Source organism: Haliotis cracherodii, unplaced genomic scaffold (assembly GCF_022045235.1).
Source record: "Haliotis cracherodii isolate W230 unplaced genomic scaffold, xgHalCrac1.p SCAF_18, whole genome shotgun sequence".
NCBI classification, from domain to species: domain Eukaryota; kingdom Metazoa; phylum Mollusca; class Gastropoda; order Lepetellida; family Haliotidae; genus Haliotis; species Haliotis cracherodii.
In genome coordinates, this window is record NW_027266273.1 from 17,141,180 (window position 1) to 17,161,381 (window position 20,202).

Consider the following 20,202-nt stretch of genomic DNA (forward strand, 5'->3'; position numbering starts at 1 on the left):
ATGCTTGACATTATTAAATTCTGCAAAAGGTGGCCGATGGCAATCTATAACGAGAGAAGAAAGATTCTGTAATTGATGAAACTCTTCCTCTGTTCGACGAGTTCGACTACTTCCTAAGATCTTCCCCAACAAAGAGTACTGTACATCAGAACCGGCTTGAAATAAAAGTTTAACCTGAAAATGTAATTATCTGATAAAATGTTGCTGTATATTTATTGAACCAAACCAAACTTACGATGATTTAATATTTGTAACCATCATAACCGATAACGGTTAGTTTGTGATTTTATATTTTTCTCATGTACACCTTTGGTGGATTTATTGAGAAATAAACGAATCTCTCCACTCGCGTGAGATGCTGTTACCACAGGCCTCGCCATTTCTCGATGATAAGATCGTGTCCTGTTCGGCGAATTGCTTTATGCTGTCATCCGGAATGTTACATTTATATCAAGGCGATCAAGGTATCGAGCTTAAACCAGATATATATTTTCACCTATTTTCACTTTATATGTATGATCCCGGTGTTGAATTCTTGTCATGGAAGCCGATATTTTATGGGTTCTTGTGTCCAGAATTGCTATATAGCCAAATGCACAAGTTCATGTGTAGACTTGTGACCAACTCGTGTTATTCCGGGACAAGCCGAATCTTCTTGCAGGTTACGGAAAGGGGCGAGTGGTGACGAGTTTGATCAAGAAATAGTAAACTATTTTGAATTGTACCCTATTTTGACTAGTACCATTTGTTCCCGTGCAGATGTTTGTGACGGGTGACAACGGTGGGGCAGGACACGCTCACCTTTTCGCGAACACCTGGTATCACCATTTGATGGTGATTCGTTGACATGACATGGTCGGAAACGTACAATCGACACTGCTTTTGGGAAATGGACATGTTTCGTCGTTTTTGTTTGAGTGAGTTGAGTTTTACGCCGCTTTTAACATTATTCCAGTTATATCACGGCGTGTCATCTTAATGTGGGAGGAAAGCCCGAAGCGATACAGGTCCCAGACATTTACCACTTCGGTGAAACCCACGAGCACGGGTATGGTGCTGACAAACCTAGAAACATAATCGGGGTGAACCGGGATTCGAACCCACAATCATAGGTTTCTGGCGTGTCCAAGGGACGCAACTCTGCACAGCGAATCGCGGCACCTTAGACGACTGGGCCACCCGTGCCCCCTTTTGTTTGAGTTATTCTCTAGTAACAAACCTTACCCTCATTTGAACCTTAGTCCAGTGTGTTGTCATGGAAATCGGAATAATAACAATTTCAAAATTTCATAATCAGCAAAAGGCCTTAGTTCATGCCTAGACTGATATCTGTGCAAACTTTGGTCAGTAAATATTGAACGGCGTGGACTTATTTTCCGAAAATCAAACGAGACGGACGGAAGGGTGGAGCTATTCCTTCTATCCCCCTCCCACTTCAGGTTGGACAGAACTGCCGACCTTCCGCTCTTCTGGCAGACACACTCTCCCCAAGACCACGGGCGCATTTTTTATGAGTTGTAGTGACTGAATGAGTGAATGAGTATGGTTTTACGCCGCTTTTAGCAATATTCCAGCAATATGACGGCGGAGGACACCAGAAATGGGCTTCACACATTGTACCCATGTCGGGAATCGAACCCGTGTCTTCGGCGTGACGAGCGAACTTATGAGTTGTAACCATGATAATATGACATTTGACATTTAATATTGTCGTGACAATGCTTATTGAGTGAGTGAATTAGGTTCAACAACACTTTAATCAGTATGTCAGCACCTTGATGTGGAAGGAAAACACAAAGTGGTGTAGGTATTACATGTTTACCACTTAGGTGAAACCCGTGAGAAAGTGTATGGTGCTGACAATCCAAACATTATAATCGGGGCTAAACTGAGATCTGAATCAATGGTTATAGGATCACGACAAGCCTCAGTCTGCACAGAGCTTTAGGCATGGAGTAACTTGGGTTTGAAGCACCTTTGACCGCCGCTTTGAACAGTATTTCTGTTTCATCACGGAATGTCAGCTTAATGTGGGACAATCTCATTGAAATCAGATCTTAGTTCTCACAACCGCTAAACACAGATCTGAGGACAGCCATTACGGGTCATGTCAGAACGACCTTTTATCTGACCAATCAGAGTATCGCATATCAGCTCATGAAAGTGATGGTTGGAATGTGATTTTTGATCGTGCAACCTCGAAAAAAACACACACAGGTCACTGGGTATTCTGAACGACAGTTATGGGCTTTATGTCTGTATTCAATCAATCTAAACCATTTATTAGCCATTCCAGAATGTTCTTTTGTTCAGCTATTATTTTTTTAATCGAGTGTATGTCAAAATGTGTTTCGAAGCGTAGTCGCCAGTTTGAAACTTGTGCCGTAAAGCTCGAATAAGCTGCCTTCTGATTGGCTATTGTCGACTTCTTGTTCGTCATTCTATTGGTCGGTCAAAATTCGCGAAAGGTCGTGTTAACGTTTTCGAGTTTGTATGATTAGAAAACACATTCCAACTATCACTTTCAATATCTGGTAAGCGACGCTTTGATTGGTTGGATGAAAGGTCGTTCTGACATGACCCGTAATGGGATGTCCTCAGATCTTTGCAGTCTCATTAAAATCAGATCTACGTTCGCGCTGCCGCTAAACAAAGATCTGAGGATATAACGGGTCCGGTCAGAACGACCTTTCGCGAACTTTGACGGACCACTGAAATGACTACACTTCCATTTCAGACTACGCTTGAAAAATATGTTGACACAGTTCTCAATTAAAATTTTGAAAACTGAACAAACGAACATTCCGGAATGTCTGATATGTGGTTGAGATTGTATGGCAGTGCTTCCCATGTACTATGCAACGCCTCCTCCGTTCAAATGTTGATCCCACGGAAGCGAGAGAAAGACAAAGATAATTTTGAAGGAATCAGTCGTACGGGCCGGATGTGTCGTTCGGAATACCCAGTGTTAATGTTTTCCAGGTTGCATGATTAGAAAACACATTCCAACTGTCACTTTCAATATCTGGTAAGCGACAAAACAAAGATCTGAGGACATTCCATTACGGGTCACGTCAGAACGACCTTTCTTCCAACCAATCAGATCATCGCTTACCAGATCGTGAAAGTGACAGTCAGAATGTGTTTTCTAATCATGCAACCACCAAATATTTAACATGGGGTAGTCCGAACGACAGTTATGGGTTTTATTATTATATCCATACAATCTAGACCATCTATAAGCCATTCCAGGGTGTTCTTCTTATTAGTCTTAATTTTTTTAATCGAGAATACGTCAAAATATGTTTCGAAGCATAGTCGCCAGCTCGAGAAAGCTGCCTTCTGATTGGCTAATGTCGATTTCTTATCAGTCATTTCACTGGTCGGTCAAAATTCGCAAAAGGTTGTTCTGATTTGACGTAATGGGATGTCCTCAGATCTTTGTTTAGCAATAGCGAAGACTAAGATCTGATTTTAATGAGATTGTAACATGAAGAGATTTGGAAAACATTTGTGGACAGTAGCCAGTACACATGCTTTGCAAATCCTGTAATCGACCAAAATCTGAAAGGCAGTAGTCATGTTTACGAACCCGATATGCGATTTTGACTGGATAATGCATCGACCTCTTAGTCCAGCCAAAATATCATTACCAAAATCCAGCCTCATATAGCAAATGTGGAAACTGGACTTTGATCGTCAGTTAGCTCCCTCGCCTCGGTATCAATGTGTACTATCTTTTAACCTCTTTTGCTATGACATGGCCAGGAATCGATCCACTGCCCTTCAGCTCCAGACTGATGATGTATCCGCCAGATGACGAGGAGATCTACACAGCTTCAAAAAGGATTTCGATGAAATCACAGAGTGTCTGCTCAAAATGGGAGTGTATTGTGCTGACAAACAATGGATCATTATGAGAAAAAAAACTTGATTCAAACCCACTTGCAAATGATCCTGGATTACCTAATGGACACCAATGTACACATGGAATTTGGGGTCATTAGACAAACATGCCCATTTCAGAGCGCTGGAACCAAAGTCATCAATGGCAGGAACAAGTGTGACCCCTTTCAGCTTCACCACTGAAGGAGAAGTGTCTGGGCAGCAACCACACACTAGTGGCCCAGCAGGGATCAAACAAACCCATTTCGAGCTTGCAAAAAATATTCATAAATCTGTCACATTCAGGACAGTGTTGTAGTTTTTCTACACATCAACAATGTCTTTCAGTGAAGATGACCAGTGTGTTAGTGTGGGACTTGTGACATTGCATTCAGCTGTGCTGCAGATATAACATGAGAGAGATAACAGAATGCATTCGCAATATGTACAAAATGTTTAATTAAATGAGCATAAATATGACAACACTTGAAATAACTTACAATGTTTACATCAACAAGCTGATTTTAACTATTTTGTACATTTGTACGCAATGATGATGCATTTGACCTAGCCTGACTTCATTTGAGTGATTTAACAATAGTTTCCAGAATCAAGAGCCATAACTAAGGCTGAAAAAATCAAAGTCTTGGTTCTCAGGCTCCGCTCGCGTCTTCATAAAGTCCGCCACACATTATTTTCATTTCCATTTAAAAAAATATTTAAATATTCCGCGTCTCGAACACACGACCCCAGCAGTAAAATGCTATAATACTTAATTTTTTCTGAATTATTGTAAATTCTCAAATTGCCTGAGAACCAATTCTTTTATTTTATTAAACCTAAGATGCATAATATTGCTGCCACGCACCCTCTAGTTGGCTTACAATAGAACAAGCTGTAACAAAGAAAAGGTTGCTTTAAAGCAGTGTGTGAAATACTAGTAGCGAACACGCTTCATCTTCAGATGTCAGAAGCTCAATGGCTAGTGTGACGGTTCATACCGTTATTGTGGTGTGACCCAGTCAAATACGTTACTATATTCCATTCTATTCCATTAACGTTCATACGCATGGGTAGTAGTGCTAAAGATAGATTAGGCTTGTTCCAATTGGCATAGAGATTGGCTTTGAGATATTCAAAACTATCATCATCTGTTAAATCAAATTTCATGACATATTGGCATATGAATTCAACAATCTAACATTCAACACTGACACTATGTCTCTGTGTCTAGACCTAGACTGTACATGGTCTCTAGACAGTTAAACAGTTCCCAGTCAAGGTGGGGGTACGGAGGACTATGACATGTTTGTTTTTCATAGGGTACAGGCTTTCAAATCAGTTCCATTTTCTGGGACACTGTCATAAAAAATGTGCTGAAGATTCTTTTCTTCAAATTTGGTCATGAAAGATGTTGATAAAATTATGGAAATTATCCAAATGTAGTTTGTCTCAAGGAGAAACTCTGAACTATAGCTGTTTGACTAGTACTACTGTCACTTAATTTCACACACTGCCTTGAATCATTCACATATCAATATTTACAAAATTACAGCCATACTACATATTTGTTCATAAACCAAAGGATCAGTGCACATATACTATATTATGCACAGTCTACCCAATTCACATGTCTGTGAGATACTGAATATCTTTTGCCTTGGTACATCATGCATAATTTTTTGTTACAGTTGAAATCTTCAGTCTTAGTTGGTAGAACAGTATACGTGTTACCATGGTTACCGCACATATTTCTTAAAGCAGCAGCACAACGCATCTGAGACTGATTTACTGAACAGCAGTATATACATCATAGTAACAGAAAATGTGGAAAAATGATAAATCATCACATATTCATGAAAAAGACTTGCTAGTTGTTTAGATGTCTGAACACCAGACAAATAATTCAATTCAGCTTAGTTCTTGAAAAAATAAATGAGTTGGAGCAAATCTACAGCACTAATGCATAGAGTAGTCTTAAGTTTTTAAATTAAATGAACAACCATGCCAAATTCTGTTTTCTGACTATGTCAGTCTCGAACCTTAAGATTAAATGTTTTACAATACCCTGCAAAGTCAGCTTCCACAGACTAAAGAATAACGTAAAGCATTTGCTGACAGAGATCGGTCCCACCATATCGCCAAGTCTGGGATACAGTTTCACTGTATGAGATATCTGACCACAGTTACAACAACATGTCTGTACAAACTCACTTATATATTTACAGAGTGACAATCAGTAACAAGTGTAGTTCGCTGGCTCCTATTTGGCTGACTGGGGAATCTGGGGTAATCCGAATTCATCAACAGGAACATCTCCCTGGAATTAACAAAACATATGGTTGATATGACAGATATTCACACACCCACAAGCCACTTTGCTTATAGAACAGTAGTGTAAGGGAGGTAACTCATGAATGGGTAATAACGCTGGGCCAATCTGGGATTCGATCCAATGACCATAGGTTTCTCGGAGGCCTAATGGATGCAACTCTTGACAGCCCATTTTGGAGCACTGGACGACCTGGCATCATCCTGACCCAAAGGCATCATCCACATAGGTCAGGTGAAAAGGGGTAATGTCGCATTCAAGACTAGTTATTGATAAAGTGATGTGCATGCATGTGTGTCTGTGTGTAGTTGCTTGTACCAGTCCGGACTTCTGACGGTTAAATAGTGCAAGGATACTAAGATGCCATTCAACATGATGTTATGGATACCCAAATCAGACACATTACACTGACATTTAGCATAATGTGACCAGGGGATCGAACAACTGACCTATAGCTCTCCAGGCTGATGTTCTATCCACTAAACCATGGAGGCAGCCCCATATTCATTAAAACATACTGGGAATAATCATTTTATTCCAATGCAAGCTTCGACTTTCTACTTACTACTCATGATCATCCACACAAAACTATCATAGAGCTTTACTTATGTCATGTTCGTGCATCTGGTCAAAGGGAACTGCATAAATCAGTATTTATGATTTAAGCTCTTTCATCATTCACCAAATGAATCTTCACCAAGGACTGGAAGTATGTCACACCATCCTATCAAACTCTAGTGGCACATCCTTGATTGTCCAGTGTATTATATCTGTATTACATTTTTACAACCACTCTACACCTCAACTAGGTTTTGGAAGGTGAAGTCTTCACTTCAATCAGTCCTTAGCAGAGAATTTCTCTTGTTCATCATCTGTTCAAGGGAATAAACATCTTCCTGAGAAAAGGGAGTTTATAGACTATTGAAGTCTAGTTTACACCCTTGTCAAACTTGGCTGGAATTTCCAGGCTCTATCACAGCGCCACCAGTGGCTAATAAGAGTTATGTCCCTTCTTGTCCCTCATATTGACTAATCAGATTCTACCTCTCATATCACTTGCATTTGCTTCAAACAAAATGACGGTGCGCAGTCAAGACAATCTGATTGATAATAAAAATTCCATATTGTGATAAGTTGGATCCTACTTCAAGAAGTGCATCAAATCACATGAGCACCTTGATTAAAAACATGAAAAGATTTGGAAAATATCTGTTGACATTGAGTTGGTGGTACACATTCCTTGCAAACCTTGAAGGTCTGCACGGCAGTTTACGAACCAGATATCAAATTTGTTACGTGATTTTGATTGGTCTATGCATAGACTCGTTAGTCCAGCCAAAATATGACTCCATAAAGCCTAGTTAGGCAATGGTGGAAACTGGACTTCAACAGTCAGTTAACTCTCTTGCCTCGGTAAGTTGGGAAGTAATTTGATTAGACACATAGTTTTAGCACTGTGCTCTTCGGATCCTACTCAAAACTATTTCAGTAAATGGGTCCAGGGAATTTATCAAAATAGAATGGAGATATAATACACTGGGTAATGGAGGATGGTCTGTGGCACAGCAAGGCAAACCATTGTTTACATTTTGTCCAGTACGAGTGGCACAGACACCAGCATCACCTACCCTCATGCTGTCTGCTCCAGGCTCGCCTGTAGGTGCTGACGGTGCACTGACAGCATCATCAAGATAGGAGGCATCCTCATCCAGGCCAATCTCATCACCCAAGGCATCAAGCTCTGCCTCAAGCTCATCATCATCCACCTCCGGCATGCCATAACTCCGTCCCATGATCTCCTGGACCTCATTGGACTGATCCATGAGGTCTTCCATCTCATCTTGCAGGTCCTAAAACATTTCAAACTGGCTATAGTAACATGTTTGTAAAATAGTTTCAGGGTTCTGTCACTCACCAAGAGGTTCCAAAGTGAATTGTCTTGCACCGTGACCAGTGAAAAGGGTCTATGTTGGGATGTAGTTTGTTTGACATGAGATCTGTCTGTTGTTTAACGCTGCACTCAGCAATATTCACGCCAAATGACGGCGGTCTGTAAGTAATCGAGTCTAGGACCATACAATCCAGTGATTGACATCATGAGCATCGATCCACGCAGTTGGGATTGATGACATGCATCAACCAAGTCATCGACCACCCGATCCCATTAGTCACCTTTTACGGCAAGCATGGGTTGCTGAAGCACTATTCTACCATGGATCTTCAAGAATGATTTAATCATTCTATTTTTTAAACTTTATAAATATTGTTATGGTAACAAACATTCATGTAATGTATCCCCAAATCTTTACTGTGTTTGTTTGTTTCTTGTTAAATGACACACACAGCAATATTCCAGCATATGATGGCAGTCTTTAAATTGTCAAGTTTGGACAAGAAAATCTAGTGACTGATATTATGAGCATCGATCTACCCATATGGGATATAATGACATGGATCAACCATGTCAACGAGTCTGACCACCCAGACCCGTTCAATGCCCCCGAAGCCATCATGAGCTCAGCAAAATAACATTGCCTTATTCTCTAAAGGTTTCTCACCTCAATCTTGCCAATATCCATCGTCTTATATTCTTTTTTAAACTGTTTAACTCCAACTTTCATGGCATCAACCTGTAGAAAACACAAACATTATAATACATTAAATCACCTGTTTAACATATCAGAGAGAGTGAGTGAGGTTAAACATCGCTTTTTAACAATATTCCAGTTATATCACGGTGTGTCAGCTGAATGTGATGAGAAAAGCCAAAAGTGATGCAGGTCTTAGATATTTAGCACTTTGGTAAAATCCATGGGCATGGGTATGGTGCTGACATACCTAGAAACAATACTGGGGTGAAACAAGAATCAAACCTATGATCACAGTGCCCAAGGGATACAACTCTGTACAGCGAATTGAGGTACTTTAGATGATTGCCTCATCAGTGCCCCTACATCATACACGAGCATATTACAAAAGTAGTTACTAATATAATTCTAGAAATTGGAGGCATAACATATGAAAGAAAACATATACATCCCTGAACGAAAAAAAAAATATATTCATATTTCAAGAAATATATTCATAATATTTCTAACTGAAAATCGGTCAGTTTCTTTATGATGTAGTCTTCAATTACTTACTGTTGTTCTGAGACTGACTTCCACTTACTGTTGTTCTGAGACAGACTTCTACTTACTGTTGTTCTGAGACTGACTTCTACTTACTGTTGTTCTGAGACTGACTTCTACTTACTGTTGTTCTGAGACTGGCATCTACTTACTGCTGTTTTGAGACAGACTTCTACTTACTGTTGTTCTGAGACTGACTTCTACTTACTGTTGTTCTGAGACAGACTTCTACCTACTGCAGTTTTGAGACTGACTTCTACTTACTGTTGTTCTGAGACTGACTTCTACTTACTGTTGTTTTGAGACAGACTTCTACTTACTGTTGTTCTGAGACTGACTTCAACTGACTGTTGTTCTGAGATTGACTTCTACTTACTGTTGTTTTGAGACTGACTTCTACTTACTGTTGTTCTGAGACTGACTTCAACTGACTGTTGTTCTGAGATTGACTTCTACTTACTGTTGTTTTGAGACAGACTTCTACTTACTGTTGTTTTGGTGTCCTTCATGGTTTGGATAGCGAAGTTCTGTTGTTCCAGGTTGAAGGACTGCTGCATCAGCTGGTCACGCTGACTTTCATACCTGGCAAGGAATCATGGTCATAAGTGTTCATCAAGATCAAAGAAACACACGACCTGTCAGGTTCATAACAAGCATTAACCTCATCTGTGATCATACATGAACACTAATCATTTTCAAAACTGGAACAACAGTATCTTACATCATGACACAGGAATCTATATGATCATGATGATCTATAAATTACTAAAAAACAATAGACATAATAAACTGAATAATTCACAGCAAGAGGGTATAAATGTATCAAATCTACCAAACTTATGGTATCGTTTAAAGGAAGTCATCGAGCGATATTCAAAGGCTAGAGGAACACACATGCTGAAGTAACATGTGACCTACTATGTCACAATGGTCACAGTTCCTTTGCCCCACTGTTTATGTATCGCTGCAACACCTTGATTGAAGGTGTCTCGCAAAACAAGGACATATGGGTAGTTAACCCCACAACCGCCGCCATGGTCTAATGGTAGAGTGTCTACCCGGAGAGCATAAGGACCGGGCTTCGATCCTCGGCTGAATCATACCAAAAGACGCTAAAAGATGGTACTTGTTGTTACCCTGCCTGGTGCTCAGCATCAAGGGGCTAAAACAAGGACTGTTCGGCTCAAGAGTCCATATAATTGGTCTGAGGGGGATATTCATTTTACACTGAAGCATGGTATTTCAATGGGCTAGCACTATAAAATCGGCATTAGTCAGGACAAGTACATGCAGCCACACACACGTGCATGCACGTCACAAAGTGCAATAATCTTGGGTGAGTGAGTTAAACCCCATTTCACCTTCACCTCACCTAGCTAACCCCACAACACTAAAAACAGGGCAATAATGTAGGCCTCATGTTAGCATGAAGCAACAACTTGTGAGAGTGCTCAATGACTACCTTTAATTTGGAACAGCTGGTTTTCCTTTTTCCATGCAGGTTAATTACTGTTCAAAGTGTCATCATGGTTACTCCCTTTCACTGCCTATGTTCAAGTTTATAGTCTATAAAAGAGTCCCTCACTGCTAATGATGACTGCTATAGCTGGGTGTTAACTTCAGATACCAAGTGCATAAATCGGTTCTCATCATCTATTCAATTGGTCATGTTGATACACAAAGAAACTTACATCTTTTTCTGTTTCAAAACCCTCATTGCCTTCTGTTTGACCATATTCTGCAAAGAAAAATCATAAATAACACACAATACCCATGAATTCATTCAAGGCACAGTCACAACTATGTACAATCATGACTTTAAATATTTACAACACTGGAAAGAAAATGATAACTAATATGTCATACTATATTCCCTGCTTAGATAAAGAAAGCGACCAATTACAGGTGAAATAGATTACATGTAGCCTACTTGGAGCAATGTCAAACATCATCTGTAGTCTTATGAAGTCACATTGTTTTTGCTCATTGTTTCAATGCATATCTGCCAGAATACTACCCATGAAACTATCTAAAAGAGTAGATATTGTTCAAGAGCAGTCAACAACATAACAATTTTATCGCTGCAACATGCAAGTTTTAAAGTCTGGACAAGATTTGTCTGTTTGTTGTTTAACGCTTTACTCAACAATATTCTGGCTATATGGCAGCAGTCTGAAAAATAATCGAGACTGGGCCAGACAACCCAGTGATTGACTTCATGAGCATCAATCCACGCAGTTGGGATACGATGACATGCATCAACAAAGTCAGCGAGCATGAGCACCCGATCCTGTTAGTAGGCTCTTACGTAAAGCATGGGTTGCTGAAGACCTATTCTACCCCGGATCTTCATGGGTCAAAGATTAACCACCAGTAAACATGGTAAAGGACTTTAAACTCCAAGCAAAACCAACAACCTAAACAACCCTGCAAGGTACAGCTATTACTTGCTTGACTGGTTTCTCATTCTAATTGTGCACACTCACTTGTATGTATCACCAAATTTCAGTGTGAAGCATTGTTTTTATGACAAATGGATGTCACACACACTATCTGCGAAAAGGTGAAAAGTTGACCTGTTGCAAACAAATTAAGCTCTGAAGTTAACCAGCATTTTCTTGTCTTTTATTAATGTCTACATTGTGTTTGCAGAATCAGAAAGACATAATGCCATTTAGTCGGCACCAATGTGTTAAGTAGAGATCCAACAGCATAAAAACACAAAGTCAGCAATCTACACCCCCAGGACTATGTCCTTTGGCAACAATGCAATTTACTGGGCGCAGCCTGAGCTCTACCATCCGCTCAATCACCATGCTCCAGTGACTCTCACTTCACGATCCAACAATCCTTTTCGGTCTTAGGGAAATTTACACGTCTTTACGATCCAACACCCCTTTTCAGTCTTAGGGAAACTTACATGTCTTTATGATCCAACACCCCTTTTCGGTCTTAGGGAAACTTACACGTCATTACAATCCAACACCCCTTTTAGGTCCTTAGGTTAGCTTGCTGAGGGCAAGGGTTAGTCATAAATTCTTACTTTTTCAAGCGTTAATCAGGTTAATCCGATTGGTCGGTCATGTTGACATAAACAATGACGTGCGTGGTTTCAAGAAAAGATGAATGGGAGAGCGGACTGTGACGTCACACGCATGCGCAATTCATTGTTTACTGAATTATGCATGTGTGTTAATAGGGTGCTAATGACCTGTTAAACGAGAACTGATTACATGTGATAGCACTCGTGGTCATGGTGGAAGAACGTCAGCTACTTAACGCATTAATTAGCCAAGCTGTTAGAGCTCTCACAGCACTAAATGGATCTGAAAAAGTGCACCCAGTAAAGTGCTCCACTCCCTGTTGTTTGTCATTCTTACCTTTGATGGACCATCTCTCATCTTCTTCATCTGATTCCTGTATTTGTTCAATTCTTGATCTAGCCGGCTTATCTTCTTGTCAACCGAATCTCCTCGACTGTCAATCTGATACAAGAATCACAAATTGGCTATTTGACGGACCAGATCCGGACATAACGCAAGATTTCGTAATCGTAATGAATGGTAAGGGCTTCAACATTCATTATTCACGTTTTATCTTGTACATTCCTGTATTTGACATGAACAGCCACATGATCTGATCGAGAGACTTCATAGTGACAATGTGACTAATGATGTATCTAAAAGCGATAATCTTGACTATTTTCCTTTGCTAACAATATTTCTGTAATGTTTGTAACCCAGTTTATTGCTATGTACATAACATATTTACATACGACTGACTACTGTCATCTTACTTACATTTGAAATACAATCTGTGAGATTCGGCGCAGGTTCCTTTGCTTTCCCCTTTCCAAATAGGCGATTCATGTTGAAGAGAAGAGCGAGCTGACACTCCGTTCAGTAAAGATGTCAACACCAACAATGGCGTCCACAGGTACTTCCTGTTAAGGGAGCAGTTATTTAAGTTTTGTTATATTAAACTGATATAGAACGAAATGTTTGTAAGAATCTGCTGTTTTAGTCTCAAACTACTATAAGATAATATAACGCTACATTCAACAATGGCTTTAGGTGACTACACACACAATCTACTGGCTAGATCGGTTTATTTTGGCGATTGCAAAGATTACTCCATGATGCTGCTCATGTGATACTGGGTCATTTCAATCAGGCTGTGTGAGGTCATGACGTGTGTAAATAACGTTCCTAAATATAACATTGCGTCGTACACGGTACAGGTACTTTCTCATGATCATGACTCAGACATCACCGTAACTGTATGATATTTTAACGCTTATTGTATATAGCAGGATGACCTGTCTCTGAGAGACTCTCTCGATTATTAATATTAATGAATATGACACATTTATACAGAGAAATTGAAAGATGAATCCTATAAGATAAGATACATGTCACAAGGCCCTTATTCCTTTTAAATATGAAAACATTACCTTTCATACTATTCGTGACATAGACTCTATATATTAACACAGGGTAATGATATATATACATATACTGTTGGTTCATGACATTTTATGGTGATCATTTTCAAAGATAGATCCATAATAATGCTCCATAAAACAGGTCACGTAGATCTACTACTTTCGTACGTATGAGGAAGAAGATATCTTAATTGCTACCAGTACTGTCAGGAATCCATAGAAGTGTCAGTTGGACAGATCTTCAACATTTCAGGAAAGAGAATGGAGTGTCAAGGTAGTGGGGTATCTGCTTCTTCCTTGAAGAGAGTTCATGGTTCTGACAGTGACACTCCATCTGCTGGAATCTCTTCACAGAAACAGATGGAGGACTATTTCAAATGTAGAAAAGTAGTGGGAAAGGATGAACCACAAGATTTAACAAAGAATGATCAGCTGAATCAAGTACCCAAATGGAATATGTTACCATGGTTTCCAAGAAAAATTAACCAAACGAGAGAGGTGACATCAATGACCCACGCAGGCATTCCTGGTTCGTTTATGAATGAACTCAATCAATCACATCACCACAGTGATACTACACTATTAAATTACAGAGGCCAGGAAGAAGGGGACAAGAGAATGTTGTCTCATGTACCTCAGAAATTTACAGTTTCAAGTATGAATGTTCAAGCTGATTCCAGGAACTTTACCAAACAGAACCATTTCATATCAGATACCTCTCCACCTCCAGTTCCAAGTATTACGAATAGATCCGCAACAAACGCTGGTATGCATGGAAGTTTTGTTCCTTTTGATATGCTAAATCACAAAACTGAACCTGACTTTTTGTATTTGAGCCAGTCAGACGACTCTCAGAGAGCCCAACAATCAAAACAATCTTCAAGTACCATATCAGAATCAGACATTGTGAATTCTGGTACTGAAACTTGTAATGATTTGACAAACAGGTGCTTGAATATCAAGACAGAACATTCTCAAAGAGGTATTTACCTGTTTGTTCCGAAGTCATCATCACCATCAGTAGCAGAGCGCTATATTTCTATTGAGAAGACACAGTGTGAGGAGCTAAGGGAGATAACCCTGCCTCCAAAGGTGGCATATGTGTACAACCCACTGGAATATGCTTTTGAGCCACATTACAACTTTGTTGAGAAGTTCTGCAACTCGAGGAAGAAGATCCTGTTCCTTGGCATGAACCCTGGTCCATGGGGAATGTCACAGAACGGGGTGAGTAATGAGACCTGATTAGTTGGTCTGTTGTTTGATGCTGCGTTTCAAATAACATTGACAGACCTTTGGGTATTTTTTATAGTTAATATTTTTAAGCAATGCGAAAAATACAACCTCAGTATATCTTGGCTTTAAACGGTCAATCAAATTAACTTGGGCCTGTAGCGGCAGTGAAGCTGATATGTTCATCAAGTCATGGACAGAAGAACACAAATTCAAAACCAGAACCTACATATTGTAATTAGGAACTTACAAAGCCTAAATAATATTCTTATACAGATGCTCTTAGGGTGTTGCGTCTCTTCTCCACTTCCCGCATGGTGCATTTGCAATCCAAACATATTTTGAATAAGCTGTTCATGAGCTGTTCATAAGTCCTATGCATATAGGGCTCAGAGGATCTGTTGTTAAAATATTAGCAGTAGAGGACGTAACGTGTACGCGAGACGGGTCTCCCATCTCGCGTACAAGTGACCACCTGAGAGGGGTCACTCGTATGCGTGACGGCCTGGCAGTGGACCATGGATTTCTGCTTGTTGCACAAAAATGTCTCTACAAGTGTTATTTGTGAAAATAATAAAACAAAATTACGTAGAGTCATTGAACATCATACTAGTTATCGTATGACATGAAAAAAATGCCATAAGAAAAATAATAAACGGTCAAATTGGGAGAAAAATGTGCAAAAATTGAGCAAAATGCTCTGTTTTTGACAGCGATTTTCACCTATGTACATATCTTTCAGAAACTAACATGTAGTATTTTCTAAAAGCTTATTCATCATATTAATTAGTATCAAGCGCTTCAGTGAGTACTGCGGACCGCACCCGTCTCGTGTACAAGAGACAGCAGAGCCGTCTCGCGAACATGTTACGTCTGCGACTGATTTGAGGTGTCTAGTTAGAAGGGCTAGGAAGTTAGAAGGCTAGTCTGTACTCTGGTCTGAGTGGAGGAGCTGGTGTACAAGGTGTCTGCCCTGATGTTTTGTTTGTTTGTTGTTTAAAGCCACACTTAGTAATATTCCAGCTATATGACGGCGTCCTTGAAATAATCAAGTCTGGACCAGACAATCTAGTGATTTACATCATGAGCATTGATCTACACATTTGAGATACGATGACATGCATCAACCAAGTCAGCGAGCCTGACCACCTGATCCTGTTAATCGCCTCTTACGACAAGCATAATCGCCTTTTACTGCAACCATGGGTTGCTGAAGACCTATAGCACAGATCTGTTACCATGGTTTTACTTGACACATGATTCCTGCGTATTTGATGCAGTACTTTCCTGGAATAATCACAAAAGTGTTTGATACGAGTCATAACCGATGCATAACATTTACTTAGGTAATATGAATATATTTTCTTAAAGATACTTTCCGCAACTCCGCTAATTATAAAATTACACTTATAAACTATGTAAATTGATATAAGATAGTACAAAGTCAACTGTATTAGTGTATTGGGGTAAAGAGTATCATGGCTTCCCAACCTTCGAAAAGGCCCACCCATCTTTAGGATGCCTTTCTGGCTATCTGTAGTATTTAGGTGAATACAGTTGATATCTTCACAATATTTGTAATTTCTTTATTTTGATGTCTTTTGGATTGTTTTTCCAACTATTTATAGAAATGAGCTTGGCTACGAGTGCTACACTGTACTGGTGATGTCTGTATTCTTAGCCAACGACACTTCGTGAGGAATTGTTTAGTTGTATGCTTTATGTCTCATGTAGGTGCCATTTGGAGAGAGCAGCATGGTGAGAGATTGGCTGAAGATACCTGGTGCTGTTCTCAAGCCATGTCCAGAACACCCGAAACGTCAGGTGGCCGGACTCAATTGTACAAGGTCAGAGGTAAGATTCTGAGAAAATGAATTAAAGACAGACTTTAAGTATCAGTAAGGCAATGAAAACATTGCACCTATCTATCATGTTTATCAAGAATAGCAATAAAAACAGTAGAAAGCATGAATTTTTTTTTTCATTTTTATTACCTAATTCGGCATTCTAGAGGTTTGGTGTTTTGTTTGTGTGTTGTTCAATGCCGCACTCAGCAATATTCCAGCTATATTATGGCGGTCTGTAAATAATCGAATCTGGACCAGACAATCCAGTGATGGACATCATGAGCATCGATCCACGCAATTGGGATCGATGACATGCATCAACCAAGTCATCGAGCCAGACCACCCAATCCTGTTAGTTGCCTCTTACGACAAGCATGCATTCTGGAGGTAATTATGGAGATTACATACTGTATTTCCTGGATTAAATGCTGGGCTTCAAATATACATTGGGCCATGATTAAAGAATTATTCCCTATTCTAATCTCTATGTAACGATCTATCTGCTTCATGCATACAACACATTGTCCCACCAAACAGAAGCAATACAGAGAAGATTTAAACTATGGTACTGAAGATGGGTCAGAGTGAACCATTAGACAAAAATTGATATTAATGCTGGGCCTTGATTAAACTCCAGGGGTAAAGAATGTCTCAAAAGATTACACACCTGTATATTTAATCGAGGAAAGACAGTAGTCACCAAAAGGATGTTTACTGGAGAAATTGTCACATAAGGCTAAAAGAAATAATAGGCTTGGTTCTCAGGCACCACAAGCATCATCATGATCATCATAAAGTCTGCCGTACATTTCATTTTCATTTCCATTTCCATTTTCCCCAAAATAAAAAAATGTAGCACTCAGTTATTTCCCTTTACATGCGCGCTGCGTTATTGCACATCTTGTGTTAAGGTCATGGCAGCAATACGAGTTTGTATGCTTGTTTTTGTAGGGAGGCCTTTTCCCAGGTTGATGGTACACAACTGTTTATATGGTTACATACTAGTTTGAACAACAACAAAAAACACTGCCTGCCCACACTATATTTTCAAAAATAGGACCCATTCTTTATTTGTTTAAGCCTACACAGAGCAAACCTTTGTCCAAGCACTTGGAGAGAACAGTGTGACAGATCCCAACCTTGATTATTCAGTGTATCATGGAGTTTAATAACTCATAGGTTGGAGATATCACTGGTTCTTACTGAGGGGGTCGACAGCACTGTGCAACAGTGCTCACTGAAAGCCTACCTTGCACATGGGGCAGATGGATTCAGAAGGGGGAGGTCTTCTCCGTATGTACTCACCACTGATGTATCACAGAGGAGTGGATTCAGAATTGAATGTTTCGAATTGCAATGTCAGACCGAAGTGTAACTGCTGGGACTTTGTTATTTTCATTTCCTATACATGATACAATTGCTTCCACAGACAGGTACAACCTGTGAAAATTCCGGGGTAGAATAGGTCTTCAGCAACCAACTAACTGGATCGGTTGGTCAGGCTCACTGACTTGGTTGATGCATGTCATCGATCCCAATTGCATGGATCGATGCTCATGATATTAATCACTGGATTGTCTGGTCCAGACTCGATTATTTACAGACCGCCGTCATATAGCTGTAATATTGCTGAGTGCGGCGTTAAACAACAAACCAACCAACCAACCAACCACAGACAGGTACAATTTTCACCTATTCTAACGATTCCTTCATTTTCAGGTTTCTGGGCGAAGGTTCTGGGGTTTCTTCCGCAACCTGTGTGGCAGCCCGGACACTTTCTTCACCAACTGCTTCGTGTACAACATGTGCCCATTTGCCTTCATGAGCGACACGGGCAAAAACATCACCCCGCCACAGATCGAGTCCAGGACTCTGCAGAGGATCAACGCTGCCTGTGACAAGGCGTTGCTGGAAGTGTTGAAGCTTCTTGACATTACCACCATAGTGGGTGTGGGGAAATTTGCGTACAATCGTGCGAGGACAGTTTTACGAGGAAGCGGGATTGACAGTATTCGTACAGAGTGCATCATGCACCCAAGCCCTATTAACCCAGCAGCCAATAAGGGATGGAGTGACATTGTCAAGAAACAGTTGCAGGAACTAGATTTAATGGACACTATTGTGAATAAATAGTAACATGGCCTCATTTGTATTGTTGTTGAAAAATATATGAGTGTTTGGTTTAACGCCTCTTTGAACACTATTTCCGTTATGTGACTGTCAGCTTGATGTTCAGGTAAAGTCCAGAGTGATGCTGGGCTCAGATATTCTGGTGATATTGTTCCATGTGAATGTCCATTGATAGAGATTTATTTTGCATTGGACACAATGTACTTCAGGAAATGCGTGGAAATCAAATGACCAATGTTTTCTGTATATTTTTCTATATTGAATTTGCAACCTTCGTTTCGGAAGCCCAGTGAGTGAACCACTAGGAAACAGGTGCTGATTAATCACAATGCTTGTAAGAATTTCTTTTTCAAGTACCGTACACCGGCAAGAGATAGTTTACGCCCCTTTCCTAAGGTTCATGGAAAGTATGTTTGAAACATAAAATTGTTGATAAATGTTGATTATTTTTTCGATTAAGTTTGATGAAACCTTCCTTTCAGATTTTTAATGAGATTTAAATCTCTCGAATTTGGGTTTTTGATCCCATGTAAACAATTGTTTTATCCCATACATAAACCCTATGTTTAAACTAGCTGGTGACTGGTGTTGTGGCCTGTACACCTTTTAGTTTGTGTCAAAAATGTAATATTCAATACGGCTGTCACTTAAGCTTGACCAATTGTTTGGTGGTGAAATGGTGCTTAATGTCATGTTCAAAGTTATTGCATCTGTGCGTGTGCGTGTGCGTGTGAGTGTGTGTGGTAGCCCCATGAGATTCTGTGCCACAGTTTTAATATGGATACCTCAGACGCCGTTTGCCAACTTAGCGCCAACTTAGCGCCAACCAGTCCTTGTGTTAGCCCCTTAATGCCAAGTGCTAGCAGAATAAAAACAAGTAACATATTCAAATTCTTTTGGTCTGACATCCGGCTACTGAACCACCAACCTTCTGTTCTCCGGGCGGACACTTCATCCACTTGACTACAGAGGCGGTCCAAGTGCATATTATGTCTGAACAGAGGCTGACAAATGGACCAATGGCATTGACCAAAATGTCATGTCAAAAATGTTTAAAAGTTTAAAAGTTTAATCTCCAAATGTCAATCCACCACAGGTTTATCAGTCATAATTGTAACTATACTACTCAAAAGATGTTAAGGATCACCCGATTCTTTCATAATGGTAAAGTTAATCTGTCATGACATGAGATATTAACTA

The 20,202-nt window shown here is 39.9% G+C and overlaps 2 protein-coding genes across 3 annotated transcripts; one reads left to right on the forward strand and one right to left on the reverse strand.

Annotated features, from left to right (window-relative positions):
- Positions 1-4,324: 4,324 nt before the first annotated feature.
- Positions 4,325-13,282, reverse strand: LOC139465818 (charged multivesicular body protein 5-like). The gene is made up of 7 exons (XM_071247752.1): positions 13,149-13,282; positions 12,729-12,833; positions 11,040-11,086; positions 9,837-9,930; positions 8,776-8,847; positions 7,846-8,067; positions 4,325-6,205 (listed from the first exon to the last, which is right to left on the reverse strand). The coding sequence occupies exons 1-7, from the start codon at positions 13,215-13,217 to the stop codon at positions 6,149-6,151; spliced, it is 666 nt and encodes a 221-aa protein (XP_071103853.1). The 5' UTR covers positions 13,218-13,282; the 3' UTR covers positions 4,325-6,148.
- Positions 13,283-13,533: 251 nt separating this feature from the next.
- Positions 13,534-19,839, forward strand: LOC139465319 (single-strand selective monofunctional uracil DNA glycosylase-like). 2 transcript variants are annotated; one of them, XM_071247015.1, is made up of 4 exons: positions 13,534-13,582; positions 14,046-15,019; positions 16,760-16,879; positions 18,592-19,839. In XM_071247015.1, exons 2-4 carry the CDS (start codon positions 14,054-14,056, stop codon positions 19,003-19,005), a joined length of 1,500 nt encoding a protein of 499 aa, XP_071103116.1. In that variant the 5' UTR covers positions 13,534-13,582; positions 14,046-14,053; the 3' UTR covers positions 19,006-19,839. The 2 variants fall into 2 exon arrangements, with proteins under 2 accessions (XP_071103116.1, XP_071103117.1); XM_071247016.1 differs by having other exon boundaries at positions 13,539-13,588.
- The last annotated feature ends 363 nt before the right edge of the window (positions 19,840-20,202 follow it).